This window comes from Myodes glareolus, chromosome 9 (genome assembly GCF_982192425.1).
Source record: "Myodes glareolus chromosome 9, mMyoGla1.1, whole genome shotgun sequence".
Lineage (NCBI taxonomy): Eukaryota > Metazoa > Chordata > Mammalia > Rodentia > Cricetidae > Myodes > Myodes glareolus.
Genome location: NC_142034.1, coordinates 827,669 through 854,894, shown reverse-complemented (window position 1 = coordinate 854,894; position 27,226 = coordinate 827,669). Strand labels below are relative to the sequence as shown.

Below are 27,226 nucleotides of genomic sequence, written 5' to 3'. Positions count from 1 at the left end.
CGTCCTCCGCTCGGTCAGCGCACTCTCTCCGCCGCCTCCGCCTACCGTGGCCCCTCTCACCCGCGGACCTTAACCCGGCCTGTCAACTTCCAGCCGGAAGGACAAGCTCCTCCCCCATTTTCTGATTGGCTCTGAGGAGGGACCTGCCACTTCCCGGCCCTCTCATTGGCCTAGGCGGAAGAGGAGGCGTGGGTGTGCCATACCAGCCTCGCGCTCGTCTCATTGGTCCAGGGGCGTGGCTCATCTTGCTTCGACTCTCTCATTGGTCCTCCACCGTCCTGGGGGCGTGGCCTCCGCGGATGAAGACAACAAAGGGTCTTGGGTCGCTAACCAGCGGCAGGCGGCGGTGTTCCAGTCTTCCTCGTTCGGCTTAGCTGAGGGGTGTCGGCCTCCCGCCAGTCCCGCTCCAGATGAAGTGTGAGCACTGCACATGGAAGGTGGGTGCGGCGTCTGGTGGGACCGGGGACGAAAGCCAAGACCGCGCAGATAGTGCCGCGAGTCGGGCTCGGCCGCGTGCACCTTCCCTTCTAGCATGTCAGTCTCTGGTAGCCGTCACCTGTCTGCCGGGGACGGACCGGGCGGCGAGCTGGCTGCCGGCCACTGCGGGCGGCTGCACCGCCGGACTCGCTGTGGGGTCGGTGCTCCATCTCAGTCCTGACACGCTGTTGTGGAAGTCAAGGCTTAATGCAGTGATCGGAAATGTCTTGACTCTTACATTAATACAAGGACAACAAACCAGCATACTTACAGTATCAATGAAAACAAGCGGAGAAGGAATTAAGGGCAGGCCCTCCTGTCCTGCTCCGCTGGGTGATTGAAATGACTGACAGCCGCCACACTTGGTTCCACATGGGATAGCCATGTGATGCATGTGCAGGAACCTTTTTTTCTTTTTCTTTTTTGACAGGGATTGTATCATATCCAAACACCCCATAAGTTGTTCTTTTTTTACTTCTCACCATAAGTGGTAATTAAACGTCTTTCAGGGAATCACTTGTATTCTCGTGTGATAGCCACATTTAAGTGTTCTGGTAGCCGTTCCGGTTATATCACTTCTGTTCTTAGTTACTAAAAGCAATGCAGATGGAGGTGTGGGTTTATGTGTATCCATCTTTAAATATGGATGATTTTATTTCTGTAGAAAGGGTTTCTAGACGTAACACTAACTATTCAGGATATGTTTTGTGTTTTGATAATGGAGAGAATCATGCTAGGTTGTTCTTGGCTGAGCTTGGTGGTAAACACCTGTGATCCTAGTGCTTGAGAGATTGAGACAGGAGATCACAAACTAAAAGTTAGACAGTGCAATTTATCAAGAGCCTATCTCATTTTTTAAAAACCTGGTATGGTAGCACACACTTTAATTCTAGCACTCAGGAGGCAGAGACAGGAGGATCTCTCTGAGCTTGAGGTCAGCCTGGTCTACATAGTGCCTGCCAGGGCTATTTAGAGAGGCCTGATCTCAACAAAAGCTAAGATAAAGAAAATAGAAGAAGAAAGTTCCCTTTCTAACGTTTCCTTGTTCTTCTCCGTCCCCTCTTTTTTTTTTTTTTTTTAAAGGAATGTAGTAAAAAATCAAAAACTGATGACCAGGAGAATGTGTCCACTGATGCATCAAGTCCAGTCCAGGAGAATGAAGAGGCAAGTAAACATTTGAGTTTGTGTCTGCCTAATGTGTCTTCTCCTGTTAGGAGTTCATATCACCTTGCACTTCACGCTCTAAGAAAGATTGAAGTAAGAAGTGGCAAGGGCCGTGTATAGGCCAGTCTTGAGTCAAACACCAGGTCAGGTACGCCGTGAGAGAGAGGGACACCCTGCTGCACTGTTGAAACCTGTGTTCTGTGAAGTAGAAGGGATTTAGATTCTGTAACATGTGAAAAGACTTTAAGCTTGCTGTTTAGGTGGCTGTTTCTCGAGTTCACCACGGCGATGCTTGTTTTGTACTTATTACACACCACAGTCTGAGCTGGGTTTTATACCTACTTACTTCATGCTCTGGGGGCATTTGCCTCTGCATGTGTCCTGCCATGTTCTGGATTCACAGAGAAAGTTACGGTCACTGTTCTCTTAGAAAGTATTAGGACTAGTCAGGCATGGTGGCATACCAGTGGAGTCCCAGTTTGAGTCCGGTCTAAGCTATACAATGAAACCTTGTCTCTAAAACAATAACTGAGAGATAAGGATTGAAGTCAACAGACTGGTTGGCTAGCTAGCCTGAGGCCCTGAGTGAAGGCGTAAGTCACAGACAATCCCACACCAGTTTGGAATTATGATTAATAGAATGGTTATTTATTCAAAGGGGAAAAAACTTACAGATTACCGTCCCAGACAACAGCCCCTCCGCGCGAACAGGAAAGGAGTCCAGGGGCCGGAAATGGAGCCGGAAGACAAAAGGAGAGTGGAGGACAGCCGCTGCTTTTTTTAAAGGGAGAGACCACGCCCCAATGGGCTGGTAACTCAGCGGCGATTGGCTGAAGGAGCTGAAGGAACTCCCACAGCATCTCCCCCTTTTGTTTAAGTAAGAGAGTTCTAAGCCTACTACGCAATTATATACAATAAGTACAAACCTACGAAATTATATACAATAAATACAAATATCCTATTCTAACTAGCTTAAGTCTTGTATAACAAATAACTTGGCCAAGTCATGAAAGGAAAGTAACTACATTTATATAATCTTCAATCCCATCGAAGATCTGAGAAGGGAAATAATGTTATCTGAGTAATTAGGAAGTGCAATCAAACAACTTCCAGAACATGTACCAAATCGCAGAGACAACTGGCTACCTGGACAAACACCCAAAGTCACATTTGCAGCGTTGAAGCAACCAACTTTGGCTAAGGCCTGATGTAACTGACATACCATTTTCAAAGGCAAGAAACTTCAAAACTATCTTACCCTGTCTTGGCAGGATATGACAGTCTTGTTTTATCCATTTACGGATATTCTGTAACTCTGTCAGTAGTTGAGGTATGAGCATTTCTTTACCCAAAGGCCAGTTCTGCCAAGAAGAAAGGCTCCAGGTGGAGTGTCTTTGGTGCTCAACATTCTCTCGGGCATAGATCAGTGTTGCCAGGAGTGATTGTGTCTCCCTACCATAGAACTCTGAATTAGATTAAAGGCCATTTTCTACAGCTCTTTGAAGAGGTTGAAGATTATCTATCTATACTGAATATAATCTCTATATATCTAAAGAACCTGATTAGTCTAATTATAAATGACAAACTTAGATGACTGTTGATCTATATAATTCTCAATATCTATCTAACTTAAAGACTGAGATAATAAACAAGTGTGCAATAAATGAGGACAATGAGACCTCCAAATATAAACAATGTGCAAGTATACATTGCAATATGGTAAATATATATCAATACATAAACAATATATAAGTATCTTAATCAGAGGTAGAAGTCTACAATGCAATATGGTAAATATACATATATCAATACAATATATATATACAAATACATAAAAATGTTTTAAACAGAAGTAGAAGCATGAAGCATGCATGCATAAAATAGTCAACATAATTTAACTTTGTATCAATATATAAGAATCGATACCAATATGTTTGTCTAAAAGCAATAACTCACAAGTACAAATCTATTTATCCCATAATCCAATTATCCCTCCTTTTTTTTTTTTTTTTTTTTTTTTTTTTTTTTTTTTTAAGATTCCTGTGCTTATAAAATTCCTCCCCCAACCCTCAACCGTATACTAATTATAACCAACCCCTAAATGATGTCCCTAAACCCAAGGACAAACTTTATTGGGAGAGGGGACGTCGTTCTCTAGAATTACTTCCAGCTGTCATGGGGGCGACGTTCTTTCTGGGGGATCCTGTGAAAGTAAAATGATGGTTAAATTTCAAGATCAATGTCTTTTAAAATTGCAAATAGTCTCTGAGTATTTTGTGGAGGTCTGGCCAGAATGTTGTACAAGATGTGCACCATTTCAGCACGTTGGAACCGTCTTGTGCAGCTGGTACCCAAAACAGGTCTTGTAGTAGCGCTATCAGTATCATGACGTCATATCAACCAGGTGGAGTTGTTGTTATGGGGCCCCATCTTCTTCCTGGAAACTTCAAATGTCACTGTAGGAAAAACTCATTGTTCATTGTGGAAAACTTAAACATTAATTATATAGACATATACATGAATACCTATATTCAATGAGAGACATGATAGATATATTTAATGAAGGTATGATAGATATGAAGAAAAGTAAAGATGTTTTCTAAACTCATATTTCTTTCTGTCCCATATCATGGCTCTTGACATGAGACAGAAACTCCAGAAACTCTGGGTTTTTCTTTAAACAACAGGCTTGGAATTAGAGAGGGACTGAGCCAGAGTCCAACTCTAAAACCAGCTCTATAAATTTAGAAATATGATTTAGTATATGGTACTTACAGAACCTATTCAGTTTTCTTGATAGTCCCTATTGGGCCGTTATTTTCCATCTGTCAGTATTCAAATATCCAGGGTCCCTTGAACTTTTCAAAGATCAGTGTTTTCCTGTGGAGATAAGAACAGAACCCTGCCCCCATTCTATATGCTTTTCTTACCACCTGTATGGTTATCATCATTGTAGATGCTGTCATTTCTCCTTTCCAAGAGGTTTCTCCTCTTCAAATCGAACCTTTATTAATTTTGATGGTATCCACAACTTTTCTTCTCCTGTGGAAACAAGAGCAAAACCCCTTCCCCAACGTAGCACATCTCCTGGCTTCCATTGAGAGGTCAGCACGTCTTTGAAATAAACAGGTTGGTTTAGTTCAGAAGTTTTTTCCATTATCCAATGCCTCTCTGCTGCTGTTGTTCCTTTCTCATTAGCATTAAGAAAATTCAAGGTTAATAAAGCATTATGCAATCTATTTCTGGGGGTATCTTTCATCCCTTTCTGTTTGTTTAGCATATCCTTTATAGTACGATTTGATCTTTCTATAACTGCCTGACCTGTAGGATTATTTGGTATACCTGTAACGTGTTTTATATTATAATAAGCAAAGAAGCGTTTCATTTTCTTAGATACATATGCTGGACCATTGTCTGTCTTTATTTGTGCAGGTATACCCATGATGGCCATAACTTCCAATAAATGTGTGATTACCGAATCAGCCTTTTCTGAGCTCAGGGCAGTTGCCCATTGAAAACCTGAATACGTGTCTATGGTGTGGTGTACATATTTTAATTTACCAAATTCCATAAAGTGGAACACATCCATCTGCCAGATTTCATTCCTTTGAGTACCCTTTGGGTTACTCCCTGCAGGCAATGGTGTTTGATTATAGAAAGAACAAGTAGGACATCTCTTTATAATGTCCTTAGCTTGTTGCCATGTAATGGAAAACTCTTTCTTTAAGCCTTTACTATTGACATGATGTTTTTTATGAAATTCTGAGGCCTGCAGAACGCTTCCAATCAATAATTGGTCAATTTCAGCGTTACCTTGTGCTAGAGGCCCAGGCAGACCGGTATGGGACCGGATGTGTGTTATGTACATTGGACAAAGCCTATTCCTAATTATGTCCTGTACCTCGATAAACAATGAAGTCAACTCTGTGTCATCTGGTATGAATTCAGCGGTTTCAATATGCAAGATAACTCTTTCTGCATATTGTGAATCTGTAACTATATTAAGAGGTTCTTTAAAATCCCTTAGCACCATAAGAATGGCATATAATTCTGCCTTCTGGACAGAATTATAAGGGCTTTGTTCCACCTTACTCAATTCTTCTGATTTATAACCTGCTTTCCCTGATTTATTTGCATCGGTATAAAATGTCCGAGCTCCAGTTATTGGAGCATCACGTACAATTCTAGGAAGAATCCAAGAAGTTCTCTTTATGAGGTTAAGTCTATCACTTTTGGGATAGTTGCTGCTAATTTCTCCCAAAAAATTAGCACAAGCTCTTTGCCATGGTTCATTATCTTCCCATAACTTTCTTATTTCCTCAGTAGTAAAAGGCACTATAATTTCTGCTGGGTCTATACCTGCTAGTTGACGAAGTCTCAGTTTACCTTTTATAATTAATTCTGAAACCTTTTCTACATAAGTTTTTAATTTTTTACTTGGTTTATGAGGTATAAATATCCACTCTAAAATAATATCTTCCCTCTGCATTAAAATCCCTGTAGGAGAAATTCTGGAAGGCAGTATGACTAGGATGGAACTAAGATTCGGGTTGACCCTATCCACATGTGCCTCCTGTAATTTTTCCTCAATCATTGTCAGTTCCTTTTCTGCTTCAACTGTCAATTTTCTGGGACTATTCAAATCCTTATCACCATCTAAGGTTTTGTTTAAATGAACTATTAGATCAGGTGTTATCCCAACAGCTGGTCGTAGACTGGAAATATCTCCTAACAATCTTTGGAAGTCATTAAGAGTCCGTAACCGGTCTCTCCTAATTTGTGCCTTTTGTGTTCGAATTTTCTCTAACCCTATTCTGTAGCCTAGGTAATTAATAGAATCTCCTCTTTGAATCTTTTCAGGGGCAATTTGTAATCCCCACCTAGGCAAAACTTTCTTTACTTCTTCAAACATACTTTCCAAAATATCTTTATTTGAATCAGATAATAAAATGTCATCCATGTAATGATAAATTATGGACTTGGGAAATTGCTTACGAATTATTTCCAGTGGCTTATTAACAAAATATTGACACAATGTGGGACTATTGAGCATCCCCTGTGGGAGGACAGTCCATTGATATCTCCTAGTAGGCTGAGAATTATTATAAGTAGGCACTGTGAAGGCAAATTTTTCTCTATCCTTTTTTTGCAAAGGTATAGTGAAAAAACAATCTTTCAAATCAATAACTATAAGAGGCCATCCTCTTGGTAATAGAGAAGGCAAAGGAATTCCAGATTGTAGCGGACCCATAGGCTGAATTACCTTGTTGACAGCTCTTAGATCTGTCACCATTCTCCATTTACCAGATTTCTTTTTTACAACAAACACAGGAGAATTCCAAGGGCTGGTTGATTCTTCAATATGGTTAGCATCTAGTTGCTCTTGTACCAGCTGTTCCAAAGCCTGTAACTTATCTTCAGCTAGAGGCCACTGCTTGATCCATATTGGCTTCTCAGTTAGCCATTTTAAAGGTAGGGCTGTTGGTACCTCTAAAGGTTTGCTATTGGCTGTGTGTTCTTGTACAGCCTGAATGGCTGGTGACCTTTTTCCATAATACCTCATTATATCCTTCCCAGAATTGTGAGTTCCTGGAACTACAGGAATGTTAATCTGGGTATTCCATTGCTGTAGCAGGTCACGGCCCCATAAATTTATTGCAATATTTGCTATATATGGCCTTAATCTTCCTATTTGCCCTTCAGGCCCTATGCATTCCACCCATCTTGTGCTTTGTTTTACACGAGATAGGGTTCCAATTCCCAGGAATTGAACATCTACCTCATGAAGAGGCCAATTCGGATGCCAGGATTCTGGAGTAATTATACTTACATCCGCACCTGTGTCTAATAAGCCTTCAATAAAAATGCCATTTATACAGACTCTTAGCTTTGGTCTTTGATCGTTAATATACGTTTGCCAAAATATACGTTTACTCTGTCCTCCTGAATTTTTTGACTCATTCTCCACATGTAATTCATCATTTAGACCAGTATTACTTTTTATGGCAGACATTGGAGTTTTTAATTTTCTTGGTGAGACACATTTTCGACTGTAACTGGGAATGACTGGGCCACTTTTGGCTTGGGGGCCTGCGAGAGGCCCCTCAAGGAGTTTCCCGATGGTATCGGGTTGCCTTGTCTGTCTGTTGTTGACCTGCATTCGTTGGACCAATGTCGGCCTTTACCGCATCTTCTGCATATACCTGAAGGCTGAGATCTCCTACTTTTGTCATTCCCAGAGGAGATATTATTCCTAGGATTTCTTTGCCTGCAATCCCTTTTCAGATGTCCTAATTTACCACAATTAAAACACCTGGTAGTTTGATGTCTCCTCATAGCTTTGGAAATCGCTTCTCCTACCCAGGATTCATCGTTATAGCTAAACATCTCAACATTCATTGTATGCTGTATCCATTCTTCCATTGGTGCTGATCTAGATCTTAAAGGCCCAATTATCTTTTTACATTCAGTATTTGCATTTTCAAAAGCTAGAGATTCAAGAAGTATTCGTCTAGCTTCTGGGTCTGTTACCCCTATGTCCAGAGCCTTAATTAATCTTTGCACAAAGTCAGTAAAGGGTTCTCTCTGTCCCTGCCTAACCCTGGTATATGATTCGACCCTTTTTGCTGGATCTTGTATTCTATTCAAAGCATTCAAGGCTGCTTTGTGACATAAGGACAGCACTTCTTCATCATAAAGAGCTTGGACCTGTGGATCAGCATATGCTCCTACACCAAGAATTTGATCTTGGGAAACCTCCACACCTTTTGCTCTTCCTTGCTGTTCCATATGTTTGGATTCTTCTCTGAAATAAATTCCAAACATCAAGGAAGGCCCATCATCTAAAACTGCAGACACTAGCTGAGAGAAATCATGGGGGGTAGCTCTGACATTAGAAGCCCAAGTCCTTACCATTTCCTTAACAAATGCAGAGTGCAAGCCAAAGTTAACGACAGCTTGCTTAATTTCTTTTAAATCATTCATTGCTATTGGTGTCCATCTAGCTTCTTTAACTCCCTTTGAGCCTTTGGAAGTTAACCCTTTGTCAGAATAAATTACAGGGTATGTTGTTAGGACCCTGGGTAAGCCAGTTCTAACAGCTGGTGGTGGCATTGTATCCTGTCCTTGTGCCTTCTTACTCTGTTCACCAGCTCCAATAGTTTCTTCAATCATTTCTAATCTTTTTATCATTGTATCCCTTAAATCCTGAATCTCCTGACCTACCCGTGTTTCTAATAATTTCACTAAGGTATCAGTTTTTTGGTTCCCATTCTGGAGGTTCATTCTATCTGTTACCTTATCAAAACTTTGTGGTAACATCTGAACGTCAAATTCAACAGCCTGTACCCTTTCAGGTAACTTCCTAGTACCCTTGGACATGGAGTCAATTTTGTCTATCATAGTATCCACTTGTTCAGATAACCCCTGATTTTCAATAATTTTAATCCTTTCAACTAGTTGTTCAATATTAGTCCGTAAAAATCGTATCTTTCTTAATGATAAAATATTGAAAAGAAAACTGAAACCTAGCAACAAGTAAATTAATATATTCCCATAGTCATATAAACCTTGCATGACATAATCCATTGTATTAATAAAGAAAACAGTAAAATTGGCGTTGGAAACAAAAACTGCCATATTACCTCTTGTCTAGTTGGCGGCGCTGTTGCCAAGTTGCGACTAGAACCACTGCAAAGGTGACTTAAACAGGTCCTGTTTCAGTGTCTGCCTTAGTATTTGTTAAAAACTAGGAAATATAAGTTGCTCAAGAAAGAAAGTTTAATTAAATCAATTCCATACACGGAACCAGAAACCCAGAATCCAGGGGTAGAAAAGAGCAACCCGGAAGCCGCGTATGCCTCCACGTGACCGAGTCGTTCTGATTCACGCCACTAAAGCACCGCACTTACAAGGGAAATTTAAAAACAACTCAGAAAAGAGCAAACCAGGCAGGCAGAGACTGTCCCGAGCCTGTGGAGCTTGGGAGGCGTGGGGTTTAACTGAACTGCTGGCTCCACACACAGGGCACAGGCCGCAGCTGAGGGAGGTCTCGTGACTAGCCGAGCTGGTAGCAAGCAGTTGAGTGGGGGGGAAGGGGGGGTTCTACAACCAAACGTGGGGCGCCAGATGAAGGCGTAAGTCACAGACAATCCCACACCAGTTTGGAATTATGATTAATAGAATGGTTATTTATTCAAAGGGGAAAAAACTTACAGATTACCGTCCCAGACAACAGCCCCTCCGCGCGAACAGGAAAGGAGTCCAGGGGCCGGAAATGGAGCCGGAAGACAAAAGGAGAGTGGAGGACAGCCGCTGCTTTTTTTAAAGGGAGAGACCACGCCCCAATGGGCTGGTAACTCAGCGGCGATTGGCTGAAGGAGCTGAAGGAACTCCCACAGCACCTGAGCTCAATCTCAAAGAGACAAATTGATTTTAGAACTGTTTAGATATCTCAGCTGGCAAAAGACACTTGCCACCAAGCCTCAGGATCTCAGTGTGATTCCCAGGACCTATGTGTGACATGTGAACACATAGATGACATGAAAGAACATTTACAAGTTGTCTTTCTACCTCTATACCACCACATGTGCCGTGGCTCTAGCTCCCCCCTCCCCACTATTAGGCAAGCAGTCAGTCAGTGTACAAAAACAGCTTTTTTATATAAGCGGAGAATTAATAACATGGGAGAGGTAGGTAGCGGGTTTTCCCCCTTAGAGTTAGTAGCTCTGATGTTCTGTTTAATCTGTTGGGCGTAGCTCTTGCTCTCCAGTGTGCCATTGCTGTGCTTTTGAGACTGAGCCTTTGGGGGACAACAGTGGCCCCTGGAGTTCTGGGTCAGTTTGGGCCAGTGCTTTAGACTCCAGGACTGCTCCCTCGTGCCTACGCTCTGTTTCATGATTTGGAAAGAAATCCAATCCCATCGGATGCGAGCACACACCTGAGAAGTAGAGGCAGGTTGTCAGTGTCATGAGTTTGAGGCTTGCCTAGACTGTACAGCAAAATTCCATCTCCAAACAACATGAAATAAACCCACAATCTTTTGAGGCCCTGTTTCTTATCAGTGTTGTGGGAGTTGGCTTTCTTCCCTCTCAGGGTTTTGGTGAGAATGAGATAAGTCTGAACACCGTCTAACCAGCACCTGAGCAATGTAGTGTGGACATTCTTGGGGAAGAGTTGGTAGACTGAGCCCTTAAGGTGAGAATTCAAGGTAGGATGGAGCATCAGACAGATGTCTGCACCACATAAATGCCTGGTGCCCATTGAGATCAGAAGAGGGTGTTTGAGTCCCCTGGAACTGGAATTACAGACAGCAGTTAACCACTATTTGGATGATGAGAATCAAACCTGGGTCTTCTGGGAGAGCAAGCAGTGCTCTTAACTGCTGAGCCATCTCCAGCTTCTATTTGCTTATTTTTCTCTTTGAGACAGCATCTCACTATGCATCCCTATGGCTTGGAACTTGGTCTATTCTATGCTGGCCTTGAGCTCAGTGATCTTTTCTCTGCCTCGGGAGTTCTGAGATTAAAGGCACGTGCCGCCATCTCCCGGCTTATTTTATTCTCTAGCACCTCAGCGCCTTCTAGAGGTGCTGGACATAAGGAACTTAAGTTGCCAGCCTCTGTGAGGTCATTAGCAGGGGGGACAAGCAAGTTGACACTGTGGTAGTGGGCACTGACAATAAACATCAGGATGCCAGCTCTGTTAGGGCCAAGGGGTGAGTGAGAGCTCTTTTGGGATATTTCCTGTGGAAAAATTCATGAACGAAACCAGCGTGGCTGAACGTGAGCCCTTGGGCAGGGCAGGGCAGGGCAGGCAAGAGCTGTGCTGTGGTCCCTGTTCCGAGAGAGTGCTGTCAGAGGCTTTGAGCAGCAGGAATGCGGCTCGTGCTTTAGTGGATTTCTCTGGGGACTAAAAAGGACAAGGATGGGGCACAGGGGCAAAAACAAAATGGGGTTAAAGGCACCAAGGTCCTAGAGTCCCAGCATCCAGGTATTCAGTACCCCTTTCCTGAGATGGGAGTGGGGCAGAAATGGGCACCAGCAGTTCGGAGCTGGGAGCTGAGGTCTGTGTTGCACATAGGTGGAAACCTCAAGCCACTCATGACTGTATGGAAATTCTGCTCAGCAGTGTGGAGCTGGAAGAGCTAGGCGGGGGAAACCTGAGGCTTGTTCACAGGCACTGGAGAGGAAGGGTGGAAGGAGGAGAAGATGGCCATCAGGCCAGTTTGCAGCAAACAGGAGCATCATCTTTCCACATGATAACACTGGATCTGGTTCACCCTTGGTCATCTGCTAAGTGCCATCAGGGGCCTTGTGCCATGACATGTGCCTCCACTGCCGTGAGCTTTCGGAACAGTGACCATTGCTCAGTAGCTCTGCCTGACACTTCAGGCATTCAGGCATGACTTTGTCTCCATGTTAAGTGTAGAGTTTTTTCTTTATTGTGCTTATGCAGTTAAACTCCCTAGAGAAACAGTGCTACCAAAAAAATAAATAAAACAAAACAAAACATAAAAACAAACTGGTGGATCTCTAAGTCTGAGGCCAGCCTGGTCTACAGATCAAACTCTAGAATTCTAGGCTACACAGAGGAACCCTGTCTTGAAAAACCAAAAAAAAAAAAACCCCAAAAATCTAAATAACAAAACAAATAAACAAACAAAAACAAAAGAAAAGAAAGAAAGAAAAAGAAACAATATTAACACCATTTTCTTTCCTAGAAGGGAGAATTCCATAAGTTGGCAGATGCTAAGATATTTCTGAGTGACTGCCTGGCATGTGACAGCTGTGTGACTGTGGAGGAAGGAGTCCAGCTTTCCCAGCAGAGTGCCAAGGAATTCTTCCATGTCTTGAATCTTAATAAGGTATGGTGTCAGCTGGAACTGATGGTGCAGGCCTGTAATTCCAACTGCTGGGAAACTGAGGCAGGAGAACTGCAAGTTCAAAGTCTCCTGAGGCTACAAAGTGAGCTCAAGACCACCCTGGGCAACTTAACAAGTGATTGAATGGATGAATAGCTCAGTGGTAGAACACTTGTACTAGGTTCAATCCTCAACATACATAGATAGATGACAGATGATAGATAGATAGATAGATAGATAGATAGATAGATAGATAGATAGATAGATAGATAGATAGATTCCAAGTTAGGGTTATTATTACTGTGCTGAAACACCATGACCAAAAACAGATTTGAAAAGAAAGGATTTGTTTGACTCACTCTTCCACATCTTAGTGAATCATTGAAGGGGAAGCCAGGTTAGGAACTCAAACAGGGCAGGAACATGGAGGCAGGAGTCTATGCAGAAACCATGGGAGAGTGCTACTTACTGGCTTGCTCATCATGGCTTACTTAGCCTGCTTTCTCATAGAACCCAGGACCACCAGCCTGGGAAGGCACCACTCAAAAATAGGCCCTCCTTCATCAATCTCTAATTAAAATGCCCTGCAGCTGGATTGAGTTCTTCCTTCCCTCCTTCCTCCCTCCCTCCCTCCCTCCTTTCTTTCTCTCTCTCTTTCTTTCTTTCTTTCTTTCTTTCTTTCTTTCTTTCTTTCTTCCTTTCTTTCTTTCTTTCTTTCTTCTTTCTTTCAAAAAAGTGTTTTGCCTGCATGTCTGCCTGCAGACCAGAAGAGGGCACCAGTTCCCATTACAGATGGTTGTGAGCCACTATGTGGTTGCTGGGAATTGAACTCAAGCCAGTGCTCTTAACCCAGAGTTCTTAACTGCTGAGCCATCTCTCCAGCCCATCTGCTGCTGGATCTTATGGAGACATTTTCTCAGTTGAGTTTCCCTCCTTTCAGATAACTCTATAGCTTGTGTCAAGTTAGCATAAAACTAGCCAAGACAGATAGACCAGAGAGACAGAGACAGACAGACAGACAGACACACATACACACACACACACACACACACACACACACACACACACACACACACACAGAGAGAGAGAGAGAGAGAGAGAGAGAGAGAGAGAGAGAGATATCAGATAAAGAAAAATATCTAGGTGCCTGCCAACCATGTGTCTGAGGATCTGGCCCCATCAGTGTTTGTCACTGGACCTTGATTCTTTTCATCTGCAACTTGTTCCTGATGGTGATGGGGTCCACTGAGGCTTTGTAGAACATACTACATTCTACTGTTATGTTCCACAATGTTGATTTTTGTAGGTGTGTTACAAAACTCTATGGTTAACATATCAATTTTGTTTTTGGTATTTTATAAACTTAGTCTATGACTGATTTGCCAAAGTATTTTAGTTTTATAAGTCTATGAAATAAAAAAATTCAATTTTGTAATCCTTATGTTTTTGTGTTGTGTGACAGTGTCTAATGTATATCAGACTAGTCCCAAAATTTCTATTCTTCTGTCTCAGCCTCTACAGTGCCTGGATTGTGGGCTTGTGCTACCATGACAGAAGCTTTGTACATCTTGTTTTTGGATATTGGCTGGAACTTTTAAACTGGTACAAAGTAACAGTGGTGATAAGCAGTACTGGTTAAAACCTTCCTATGGATATTAGTGGAAATGCTTCTAAGTTTACTTCTAAATTGGATTTTGTTAGGAATTTATTGTAGATGTCCCTGTCATCCTGCATTTCACCCAGATAATGAGCTCCGTCTGGAGCCTCATAGACAACACCGGAAGCCTAGGCATACAAGAGATGTGCAGGTGATCCTGCCTCCATCTCCTGAGTGATAAGGTGACGGTCAACCGCTCACCACCACACCAAGACCCTACGCATTGTTCTTGTTTGCTTGTTTGTTTTTCAAGACAGGATTTTTCTTCTCTGTGTAGTCCTGGCTGTCCTAGAACTTGCTCTATGGCCTACATATTTTCTTTTATTTTTTCTTAAAAAATGTATTTTAAAACTTTTATGTTTTGCTGGGCTGTGGTGGTGCATGCCTTTGGAGGCAAAGGCAGGTCAGTCTCTGAGTTCGAGGCCAGCCTGGTCTACAGAGTGAGCTCCAGGACCGCCAGGCCTACACAAAGGAAAACTCTGTCTCAAAAATAAAACAAAACAAACAAAACTTCCATTTACTATGAATTTCCCATCAAGGTGTCTGACTTCGCTCCTGATGCAGTTGATACATGTGACATTATTGTTTTCCCTTCTAGAAATGTGACACCTCCAAGCACAGAGTGCTGGTTGTGTCTGTTTGTCCTCAGTCCCTGCCTTATTTTGCTGCTAAATTCAACCTCAGTGTCACCGATGCATCCAGAAGACTCTGTGGCTTCCTGAAAAGTCTTGGTGAGTCAGTCACTTTTTATTTTTTTATTTTTGAGACAGATTCTTTCCATGTAGCCCTGGCTGTCCTGGAACTCACTCTGTAGACCAGGCTGGCCTCAAACTCACAGGTATCTGCCTATCTCTGCCTCCCAAGTGCTGGGATTAAAGGTATGTGCCACCACTGCCTGGCCAGTTACTTTTTTTTTTTTAAATAATACTATTGATATATACTTTAAATTCATGAAGGGCCCTTTTTGTTTTCAAGTTTAATTTTCAAGGGCACAGGATAGAAAAACTTTGGAGAAACTCCTGGAATGTCAAAACCCCATTCCTTGTGTCGTGAGTCCAGCTTCCTGCCAGTGGTAGGTGGGTGTCACATGCCCTCTGCTGTGTGCAGACAGATGTTTTGTTACAGTGAGGTTGACTGGTCTATGGTAAGATGTGAACCCCTGCTGACAGTGTGGACAGTGATTACTAGGAGGCTCCTGTACTTGCCTCTAGCTCACAGAATGAGTATTTGATAATTATTTCTGCAACGACTAATGTCCATTTTCCTAACAACCTTTTTCTAGCTAGGTAAGCTATAGCCCTTACCTACATCTCTAGCCCCAGACATGTGTTCTTTATATGAGGAATGAAAGGTGGTGATTTGCTTCAGTAGTGAGCATATCTTTAATCCAGCACTCAGGAGGCGAGGCGGGCAGATCTCTGTGAGTTCAAGGGCAGCCTGGTCTACAGGGTGAGTACTAGACCATCCATAGATGTACTGTGAGACCCTGTCTGATTTAAAAAAAAAAAAAAGGAAAAAAAGAGCTAGGTGTGTCAGCCGACTCCGGTAACTCCAGCATCGGAAGAGCGGAGATGGGTGGATTTCAGGGGCTCCCTTGCTAACCAGTCTAGCCAAAATAGCAAACTTCAGGTTCTGTGAGAGAGCTTTCTCAAAAAGTAAGGTGGAGGGCCAGCAAAATGGCAAGTAAGGGTTCTGTCCAATACAGGAGAGTACTGGTGTAAATTCATTGTTCCTCAATACCATACACAAAATTGAGAATCAGGAAGACGTTGTAACATGTCTATAAGTAGCACATAAGAAGCTAAAGCAGGAGATCATCCATGAGTTCAGACGGGCCTGGTGACCATAGTGAGTCCCAGGCTGGCCAGGACCATATAGCAAGATTTTGTTTCAAACAAGTAAAATGCCCAGTCTGAACCAGGCCACTCTTGTAAGAAAAGTACCAAGACTAACTGTGGTGTGCCGTCAAATCTGTGATCTGTGCTTGTGTCTGAAACAGGAGAAGGCAAAGTTGAGGAAGAATTAGGGTGCTCAAAAGTTGGGGATGGTTGTGTCTACCTATAATGCTAGCATACAGAAGCCTGAGGTAGGAAGATTCCAACTTCATCGCCACCCTAGGCTACATAGAGAGACCTTGTCAAAATTAACACCCAAAAGCCAACTGTTATGGTCCATGCTTTTAATCATAGCACTTGAGAATCAGACAGATCATCACAAGTTCAAGACTAGCCTAGTCTACATAACTTAATGAGATCTGGACCAGCTAGGGCTGCATAGTAAGACCTGTTTTAATATAAAATGAAAGACAGAGAGTGCTTAGAAGTCAGATGTGATCTGGATCCACACTTGGTCTGAGAGAAATGTCCATGTCCCTCTTTCCTGCAGGGGTGCACTATGTATTTGACACCACAATTGCGGCAGATTTCAGCATCCTGGAGACTCAGAAGGAATTTGTACACCGGTACCACCGACACAGTGAGGAGCAGCGTGAACTGCCCATGTTGACCTCTGCCTGTCCTGGTGAGCACAAGCCTGCTGGTACCATTTCACCAGAACTGTAGCAATAAATGTGGTCCTGGCTTTGGCTAGAAGTGGGCAGGCCCATCGCACTCAGCAGGGCACCCTGTGACCAGGGACGGTGTAGAGGAGGAAGCAGAGGGATCTGACTGCATGTGTTCTTTTTCTCCATCTTTCTGTTTCTCTTTCTCTCTCAAGGTTGGGTCAGATATGCTGAGCGGGTATTGGGTCCCCCAGTCATCCCACATCTCTGCACTGCCAAGTCTCCCCAGCAGGTCATGGGCTCCTTGGTGAAGGATTACTTTGCTAGAAAGCAGGTAAGCCAGCCTCTCCAGAGAACAGCAGCAGAGAGAAGACTCAGGGTGGGTAAAGCCTGAGGGAAAACACTGTACACTCCGTGGACCTCCCTGTGGAGACACTGTCCGATTGTGTCTGTTCTGGGTGCTTCAGAATGCTAAGCCTCACGTCTATCCTGGAATTTTGCTCCAAGCTACAGATGCCCCCCTTAGCCTGCCTTTTGGTTTTGTTTTTGGTTTTATTTTTGTTTTTTTGAGACAGGGACTCTCAGTATAATCCTGGGTGTTCTCACTGTGTGGATCAGGTTGACATCAGACTCAGCGAGATATGCAGCCTCTGCCTCCTGAGTGCTGGAATTAAAGAAATGTGCTAACACACCTGAAATTTTTTTTATTTTTAATTTTACTTTTTATTTTATGTGTGTGGGTGTTTTGACTGTGTGTATGTATGTCTGTGCACCACTTACATGCCTGCTGCCTACAGAGGTCAAAAGATGCCATTAGATCCCCTGGAACTGAAGGTACATCTAGTTGTGAGCTACTATGTGGGTGCTTGGAATTGAACCCAGGTTCTCTGGAAGAGCAGTTGGTCTCTTAACCACTGAGCCATCTCTCCAGTCCCTGGTCCCATGGTCTTAACACTATCTGTCACATGATAGATGAATCCTAGTCTAGGGAGCCTTCATGTCCCTTGCCTCAGCCCATCCCCATCTTGGGTTCCAAGACTTTGGGCAACCTGAGATAAATCACACCCTTCCTTTCTTCCTTCTTGTTAACCAACTGTTTAAGCACCACAGTAACTAGGAAAGACAGCAAGGGGAGGGATCTTCTAAACACTGAAGCCAGCCTAAAGACCATATCCATCTGACAACCTCATTTTAGCCACAGGAAATGTTTCTTTATTTATAATCATCACAGTTGGCAAATTATATCCCCCAACCCCCCAATATGTGTATTGAGTCAAAGGGAGAGAAAATTGGCTGTGGAATGGTCTACATTTCCCATTTCCCTTGCCTTCTTTTTTTTTTTAAAGATTTATTTATTTATATATATTTATATATAAAATGTTCTGTCTGCATGTATGCCTGCATGCCAGAAGAGGGCACCAGATCTCATTATAGATGGTTGTGAGCTGCCATGTGGTTGCTGGGAATTGAACTCAGGACCTCTGGAAGAGCAGCCAGTGCTTTGAACCTCTGAGCCATCTCTCCAGCTCCCCCTTGCCCTTTTATACCTGCTTTGAGAGGTCTAGCATTTCTAAGTCTTCTCAGGGCTCCCAGCCCTGTGCTCTCTGAGTGGAACCCAAAGTTACAGATCTGATTACAGGTGCAGGTGCTAGTGAGACAGCTGAACCTAGAGCTCTGGCCTAACTCCCCGGAAGGCTAAGATCAAGGTATAGCTCCTCTTGAACTCTGCCCCTACCCTGAGTAGGGCTTTTGTATTCTGGTGTCAATGTAAAAGTCATTGGGTGCCTGGCTCTTGATCTGTCTCAGGAGAGGGGTTGGCCTAGTTGTTGTTCCTTGAACAACAGCAGAAAGTCTTCGGGTACAACCTGCTCTTACCTGTGCAGAGCTCGCGGGGTAGTGCCGTACACGGGGTAGGGGGGGAGCAGCGTTTGGGACTCCCCCTGCTCTAGCTGTCATCCTTGCTCCCCTGAAGCTCTGAGTGCTCTCCTCCACAGAATCTGTCTCCAGAGAAAATTTTCCATGTTGTCGTGGCTCCATGCTATGATAAGAAGCTGGAAGCTCTTCGGGAAGGACTTTCCACCACTCTGAATGGTGCCAGGGGCACTGACTGTGTGCTGACATCAGGTGAGAGCCGGACTCAGAAAGTGAGCATGCCTCTGACAGGCCACTCCGGCTGGCCAAGCTGCCTGGTGGCACTGATAATTGAGTTCAGCGGCCTACAGTGAAGAGGAGGATCCTGCATCCTGCCTCCCCTCAGTCTTCTTCCGGACAAGTCAGGTCTCTGGGAGAACAACTGATAAGTTCTTACATCATAGCCATCAACATGTTTTCCTGTAGAGGCAACAAGCGCTTGTGCACACAGACATCACTGGGGAGGCCAGGAAGGTTAAACACGCAAGCATCCTTCAAAGGAAAGAGATGTTTAACTTGCCCTCCTGTAATTCTGGGAGTGAATGTAGTTTACAACCTGTCTGTCGAGCCAGGCTTTGCCCATATCACCCAGAATTTAGGTTTTACTTATTCCAGACCCTTTCCACATATATCTTGAGCATTGTTTCTGGGCCATAAATCCCATCCTTATGAATGATGTCTTTTGTACAGCCACAGTGACTTCTATGTTATTTTAGGGCCAGACCAAATCCTGACTCCCATGGGCATTATGTCTACATCAGTCATTCATTCTCCTTAGAGCCTGTCCAGGAACTCACCATGTAGACCAGGCTGGCCTCGAACTCATAGAGATCCGCCTGTCTCTTCCTCCCAAGTGCTGGGATTAAAGGCGTGGACCACCACTGCCCAGCCCCCTAGACCCTTATCTTGAGCATTGCTTCTGAGTCAACAAGAGACTATCTTAGGGACGAAGCCATATGTGTTTCTAAAGAGTGTCAATGTAAAGCTGTCTTAAGCTTTCTTATCATCACAGAGCCAACTTAATTGTTATCAGAAAACTTTTTCCCCCAAAATTGTGCTGTGCTTAAATATGGGTAAAATAAGTGAACTGGTGGTCAGACTCTCAAAGTCTTGGCCCAGCACCAATACCAGGCTGAATAGAGTTTCATCCTTGTCTCTTTGTGGATGCTTCTCTGCCTGCTGTAAAACCTGCGGAGACCTTCCACACTTTCCCACATGCAAAGAAACTAATTTACACTGAAAAAAGTAGAAGATTCCTATGTACTGTAGAGAATGTTGCTTTTAGTGGCCCTGCTGGCAGCTCTTTTCACATGTTGTGCTTTAGAGCAGTGGTTCTCAACCTGTGGGTTGCGACCCCACAGGGATTACATATCAGATATCCTGCATACCAGATATTTACAGTATGATTCATAACTGTAGAAAAATTATAGTTGTCAAGTAGCAAGGAAAGTAATTTTGTGGGTGGGGGTCACCGCAACGTGAGGAACTTTATTAAAGGGGATAGCGTTAGAAAGTTGAGAACCACTGCTTCAGATGGAGACTACGGCAGATTTAGTTGGGGATGAAAATTAACCACGGGTGTCCTGGGAACTTTTCAGAAGAAAGAAGGTCAAGAAAGCTTGTGGGAGCTTGTTAGGATCCAGGCTCATCTACTTGAATCAGACTCTGAAAGCTGATCCTTGAAGGTGTTTAGACCACGGATGACCTTGAAGATCAGGAGCTTTCTTCCTCCCTGTCCTGTCCTGGGATTCTAGCTTTGACCAAGGTGGGACAGGGAGGGTTCAATGGTGCTGGTCTGACTTCCTGAGCAGAGGTCCAGTTTCTCTCGAGAACCATATTGAGAACTCAACTTGTGCTGTGTGATAGTGATGTCTCATGGCACCTAGTGTCTTACTGATGTCTAGGGGACTCTCCCAGGGGGTTTTCTTGGGAACTTGTATATAGAAAGAAGGTGGTATACAAAGTATACTTTTCTGGTAACAAGCAGCTTTCCATGTGCAGTGTCCTGTGTCACAACCTCCAGTACAGTGTGGAGCATACACCGGCTTCACTTTGATTCAGTATGAAGCAGCTACAGCATTACCTCAGATCAGGGTTCAAAAGGGGATTCTGTTTTCACATCTCTTTAGTGCTTTTCTGATGTCAGCATTACCTTTTCCTGGCAAGGGGCTCCCGATATATGAAATGGATTATACAGCAAGGAGGGGTCCTAGCTTTCTAACGCAGAATTTTTCTAGGAGAAGCAAAGCCTGGCCCAGAGCTCTGGACCACCTGTCCTCCTTTCAGGGACTCATGCCTCTTGTTTTTCTCCAGGTGAAATTGCTCAGATAATGGAGCAAAGTGACCTCTCTGTGAAGGACACTGCTGTGGATACTTTGTAAGTGGTATCTTTGTAAATAGGGAGGGGCCTCTAGTGAACTTTGCAGACCCGGGGGCTGCCCTAATCAGATCATGTGAGTACTGAGTCAGGTTCCTGCAGTTTTACCAACCTGGCCTTGCAATGGATTCAGGCAGGAACCTGGACTGGGACACTATATTCTCTAGTACTGCCAGGGGACTTGAGGGCTTACAGTATCCTTCAGGAAGAAAGGCAAGCGTAGAAGCTATGTGGAGAAGAGGCACACATCTAACACTGTGGCTTCTTCTGGTCCCTTTGCACCAGTAACACAGCTTTTGGGTTTCTGTTTCCCATGGTGACCCTGATGCCCAGCTAGTACTTTGGCTTTTACTGCATCCTTGGGTCCCACACAGAGTACACTGCAAAGACCAATTGCACAGCTGATGGTCTGGGTGCTACATTTGTGCCCCTTTTATGGGAGGTAACACGGATGTTTGTAGAATTACGTGCTGCCAGAGCTTACTTGACAACCCAGGGTGGCTAAGGGTCCTCATTCCGGCCTGGGTACTATCAGGCACATGCTTAAGTCACCCTCAGATGTCCGTTTGCCACACCACTAGCCTGCCCTGAATGCATATGTGGCTACACAGAGAAGCAAGTGAGTGAGCCCCAGTGACACAGCCCCACTGCAGTCTTGGGTAGGTGTGAAATGACAATTCACGTTGGTCATTAGACCTCATTCAGGATATGTGCTCTGGGGGGGCTGGAGAGGACTCAGCGGGTTTAGAGTGTTTACTGCTTTTTCAGAGAATCCAGGTTTGTTTCTCAGCACCCACATGGTGGCTCCCCGAAGTTTAAATACCTGCAAAGGACTAATCTTTAACTGTTTCCCTGGATCCTGTTTCTATAAAAACTGGGTTGGTACTTGGTCTTAGTCAAGGTTTCTATTGCTGTGATGAAACACCATGACCAAAAAGCAAGTTGGGAAGAAAAGGGCTTATTTGACTTACACGTCCACATTGCAGCTCAGCACTGGAGGAAGTCAGGACAGGAACTCAAACAGTGCAGGAGCTGATGCAGAAGCTACAGAGGGGTGTTGCTCACTGGCTTGCTTCCCCTGGCTTGCTCAGCCTGCTTTCTTATTGAACCCTGGACCTCCAGCCCAGAGATAGCACCGCCCACCATGGACTGGACCCATCCCCCATTGATCACTAATTGAGAAAATGCCTTACAGCTGCATCTCATGGAGGCATTTCTTCAGCTGATGCTCTTTCCTCTCTAATGACTCTTGTGTCAAGTTGACACACAACCCTAGCCAGTACGTACTTGCTGCCTGTTCATCAGCACCAATGACGGTTTTGTCTTATCTGTTTGAGGTTTGGAGACATGAAGGAGGTGGCAGTACGGCGTCACGATGGAGTGAGCTCAGATGGGCATCTGGCCCACGTCTTCAGACATGCAGCCAGAGAGTTGTTTGGCGAGCACGTGGAGGAGATCACCTACCGTGCACTAAGGTTTGAGCCGGCACATCTCCAGCTGTGTGCCCAGGAGGGGTGCTGACAGCCAGCTAGAGCTGAGGTGTGATACATGTGGCCTATATGCAGTGTGTGTGGTGTGTCTGATGTACGTGGTATACACGGCTGCTCTACCTGTGGCTGCTCCACAGGAAAGCCAGCACTGCTTACAATAGAAGGGCCTTTTGTGTGTCTTCCCATTGAAATTATCTTGGTGACATTCAAAACTTAAATTGAAAAATGGGTAGATATGGTAAACCTCGCATTGGGGAGACTGAGGAAAAATTGTGAGTTCAAGGTTAGCCTGGTCTACATAGTAAGACTGTACTTCAAACAAACAGAATGATCTTTAGGTCAATGACCATTAAAATCCATTTTTTGAATTACAGAAACAAAGACTTCCATGAGGTCACCCTTGAGAAGAACGGGGAGGTCTTACTGCGTTTTGCTGCAGCGTATGGCTTTCGCAATATCCAGAACATGATCCTGAAGCTCAAGAAGGGCAAATTCCCTTATCACTTTGTGGAGGTCCTCGCATGTCCCAGAGGTAAGGGGTGCAGAAGGCCCATTAACAGCCTGTCCACAGTAACCGTGCAGGGCAGGTTGCTTTCTCATGTGTGGCGTGCCATCCTCAGCCATGAAGATTCCCTTCCCTCAACTGTAATGTGAGAGCTGGACATCTGTATCCTTAGACATTCCCTTGTAAGCGCCATATGGGAGCCCCACGGTACCAATGGAAACCAGCATCCAAGGTTGCTAATGTGGAGCTGGTACGTAGGACCCACTGGTAGGAGCTGACCGTGTGCAAAGCAGCAGCAGGAAAAGACAGATGCTGCTTTCGCTCTAAGAGTTCCCCTTGCTGCAAAGGAAAATTAACCAACCAGGTGTAAAGACCCCGGGCAGCTGAAGAAAGTTCCCGTCTAGGTGGAGAGACAATGAGAGCAGGCCAGAGCTGGGAGAGGATGTAGTGCCTAGAATCTCTCGCTGATAGAGGTGTAGGTACTGGAGAATGAGTGGAGCCTCTGATCTTAAGTAGTCTCTCTACGCCCCTGGGTGTGACGGAGCAGTCTCAAGACCAGGAGTGTCTAGGTCGTCCTGAGTTTGGGGTGATGAAAGGTACTCAAGTAGGAACATCAGAGTTCTCAGAAAGGCCCAGGGGAGCTAGGCAAGGTGTATTGTCAGAGACGAGAAAGGGTTCATTATTTATTTATTTATTTATTAAAAATTTCCTCCTCCTCCCCACCTTCCTTTTCCTTCCCCCTTCCCACTTCCCCCTCCCTTTTTAGTCCTAAGAGCAGTCAGGGTTCCCTGCCCCGTGGGAAGTCCAAGGTCCTCCCCACTCCATCCAGGTCTATAAAGGTGAGCATCCAAACAAACCAGGCTCCCACAAAGTCTGTCCATGCAGTAGAATCAAAACCCAGTGCCATTGTCCTTGGCTTCTCAGTCAGCCTTCATTGCCAGCCACATTCAGAGTGTCCAGTTTGACCACATGCTCCATCACTCCCAGTCCAGCTGGCCTTGGTGAGCTCCCATTAGATCAGTCCCACCATCTCAGTGGGTGGATGCACTTCTCGTGGTCCTGACTTCCTTACTCATGTTCTTTCTCCTGCTCCTCATTTGGACCTTGGGAGCTAAGTCCAGTGCTCCAATGTGGGTCTCTGTTTATATCTCCATCCATCACCAGATGAAGGTTCTATGGTGATATGCAAGATATTCATCAGTGTGGCTATGGGACAAGGCCAGTTCAGGCACCCTCTCCTCTGCTCCCCAAGGAACAATCTGGGGACCTATCCTGGAAAGGGTTCATAAGGAGTGAGATAAAGGAGAGGCCTATATATTTCTAGTCCATCATGTCCTAAGGGATCTTCCAGAGGAGGGAAGCTGCTAGTGGCTAGCATCTAAGAGGGGATGAGAGCAGGGAGCATATACTTTTCCTGGGGTGCCAGCAAGTGGATGCTGTGTTGTACCCCTGTGCTACAGTAGAAACAAGATGGCTAGGGGATGGAGCCTCTGGGAGGGCCCCTCTTGCTTTCTGGGGGAAACAGCATAGGCCTGTGAAGGAGACAAAGTGGGTGCAGCCTGTGAAAAAGTGGACATCAAAGTCCAGCTGCCAAGTGGCCGATCAGTGGAATTTGTTCCTTCTTTTCCTTTTCCCCCAGTGCTGGAGTCTGAACCCAGGTATTGTACATGTATATGGTAAGCAAGGGCTTCCTTATAGCCTTCCACTGAGCTATATATCCCCAGCCTATCTTCTGGCTTGTTTAAATAAAAGCTTGATGCTGGGAGTGGAAGCTAGGAACTTGAGCCTTCTAGACACACACTCTGCCACCAAGATATTCCTATCCCCATGTCTTTAATACATTTTGGGGCGTGTGTGAGTATGTGTGTGTCTGTGTGTGTATGATCTGCAGTTCTAAGAGTGGGTGGTACTGACAATAGGAGACACACACTGATTTACACTATATGGCTGGGATGCTCATGGAGAACTCATAGCTCGCTCAGCCCCAAGGCAGCCTTGTGGGGCCTGCACACTGACAGCACTGTGTGCAAGCAGTTGTGCTCATAGCTTTTTAGCCATTCTATGCTCTTCGGGTAATTTTCAGAAGCCAGGAATCCAGACAGCAGAAAGCTGCCACTTCTAAAGGCTTTTAGGTAAAACCTGTTTATAGGTAATGTATATGGTAAGACTAAAGAATACCCAGGACTCTCTTCCTGGGCATGCTCCATGATAACCTCAGAGAATGCTGCGAGCCCCAGAAACACGCTCAAGTCACATGGTACTGCCTGTTTCATGCTTCTGCTTCCAACTGTGCCCCTTGATGTGAAGCTCCATTGTAACCAGCTGTCCCACAGGGAAGACGAGGTCCACCTCTGTGTATCTTTCAGGATGCTTAAATGGCAGAGGCCAAGCCCAGACAGAGGACGGCCACACAGACCGTGAACTGCTGCAGCAAATGGAAGGAATCTACTCCGGCATCCCTGTGCGGCCCCCAGAGAGCAGTGCACATGTGCAGGAGTTGTACCAGGAGTGGCTGGAGGGTACCGAGTCCCCCAAAGTCCAGGAGGTGCTGCACACCACATACCAGAGCTTGGAGCCCCGCACAGACAGCTTGGATATCAAGTGGTGACAGAGCCGGGAGGGCAGGAGGGGGCAGCACTGAGTGGAGAGCAGTGGATGTTTCACGAACAACGGATCACTCCGCAGCGTGCAGCTTCACGTGGTGCTACCTTTGTAGTGTGTGAGGGAGTGGAATATTTTCACATGGAAAAAGCATTTTTCCTCTCTGAGTATCCTTTTAGCCCAAGATTGTGAGAAAGACCCCAAAGATGAGGCCAGGGACACACCCCTGTCTTTCAGGGGTTTTGTTTGTTTGTTTGTTTTGTTTTGTTTTTTAAAGAATCCAAAATGTATTCATTTTTTTGTTTGTTTTTGTTTTTCAAGAAAGGATTTCTCTGTGTTGCTCTGGCTGTCCTAAGACTTACTCTGTAGACCAAGCTGGCCTCAAACTCACAGAGATCTACCCGCCTCTGCCTCTCAAGTGTTAGGATTAAAGGCGGCTCCAAGTGCTAGGATTAAAGGTCTGTTCCACCACCACCCAGCTCAAAATGTGTTCTTAAAGACTTAAGCCCCTGGAGTTGTGATCCATGAACTTCAGAGTATTGCTGCCGAAATGGAAGGGCCAGGCTGCTCTATGGTGGATAACTATGGTTTCTACACAGGCCCAGTCGTCCTACCCAGGTTGGCTCTTTTACTTGTACACATTTTTGAAAATAATTTTGAATTCTAGGGCCAGCAAGATGGCTTATTGGTAACAACCTTAGTTTGACAATCTTAGTTTGATCCCTGGACCCCATGTGGTGGAAGGAGAGACCACCTACCGTAAGTTATCCTCTGACTTCCACAGGCACCGTGCCTGTCAGCACCAGCTTTGAGGTAGATTCACTTCATAGCAGGGGAAAGGCTGATGAGAACGACAGATATCCGCTGAGTGGAACACTTGTTTAACATATATGAGGACCTGATTTGAGTTATTTTAAAATAAATGAGTAGAGAATTAAGAGGGTAGCCTACTTAAACTTTGGGGTTCTAAGGGAGGTCCAGCTCATCGATTACCCTCATGGGGCAGGAAGATGGAGCTGAGGCTCCATGGACCCTTGAACGGGTCAAACAGCGTTCTAATGTCTAGCATCTTCCAAACTCTCCCCCAGAGCCCTTTGGCATAAACAGGACTTTTTATGTAGGTTCTCATACACAAGGGCCTGGCTTTGTGGGGCTCAGGTCCACAAAGCCCCACTGTTCTGTGGCACCATCCCTTTAGCCCTCACTACTGCCGATAGAAAGGGGAAACAGTGTATCCACACGGAGAAGTAGCAGCCCAGTGGCTACTTCTGCACAATCACTTGACACGTGCTAGAGTTCATCCAGGAGGTAATGCCTGAAGAAACCCACGGGCAGTTGGGATTTTGCTCATGTATGTGGTTGCCTTGACTCCTCAGTGCTGTCGGCTTTGGTTTGGTTTGTGACTCCTGTGAGCCTGTCTAGGAACATAACTGAGTATGTTGTAAACAATAGTTCTCAACTTGTGGCTCTCAACTCCCCAACAGGGGTTGCATATCAGATATCCTGCATATCATATATGTGTATTATGATTCATAACTGTAGCAATATTACAGTTATGAATTAGCTGTGGAAATAATTTTATGGTTGGGCATCAGGACAACGTGAGGAACTGTATTAAAGGGTTGCAGCCTTAGGAATGTTGAGAATCACTGTTGTAAATTATAATCTTTTGCCTTCAGTCTA

General features: G+C 44.7%; 1 protein-coding gene across 1 annotated transcript; it reads left to right on the top strand.

Moving 5' to 3' along the window:
- Positions 1-261: 261 nt before the first annotated feature.
- Positions 262-27,226, top strand: Narf (nuclear prelamin A recognition factor). Its single transcript, XM_048429325.3, has 11 exons — positions 262-437; positions 1,561-1,641; positions 12,362-12,505; positions 14,758-14,890; positions 16,545-16,679; positions 16,875-16,993; positions 18,654-18,783; positions 20,884-20,947; positions 22,285-22,422; positions 22,812-22,969; positions 25,309-27,226. The coding sequence occupies exons 1-11, from the start codon at positions 411-413 to the stop codon at positions 25,548-25,550; spliced, it is 1,371 nt and encodes a 456-aa protein (XP_048285282.2). The 5' UTR covers positions 262-410; the 3' UTR covers positions 25,551-27,226.

What these genes read in the sequence shown, in the direction of transcription:
- Narf (XM_048429325.3), top strand. Translation starts at nt 411, where the DNA reads ATGAAGTGTGAGCACTGCACATGGAAG. An exon ending in TGGCTTCCTGAAAAGTCTTG is followed by an intron (nt 14,891 to 16,544) that starts GTGAGTCAGTCA and finishes TCTTTCCTGCAG; the next exon opens with GGGTGCACTATGTATTTGAC. An exon ending in GACACTGCTGTGGATACTTT is followed by an intron (nt 20,948 to 22,284) that starts GTAAGTGGTATC and finishes TATCTGTTTGAG; the next exon opens with GTTTGGAGACATGAAGGAGG.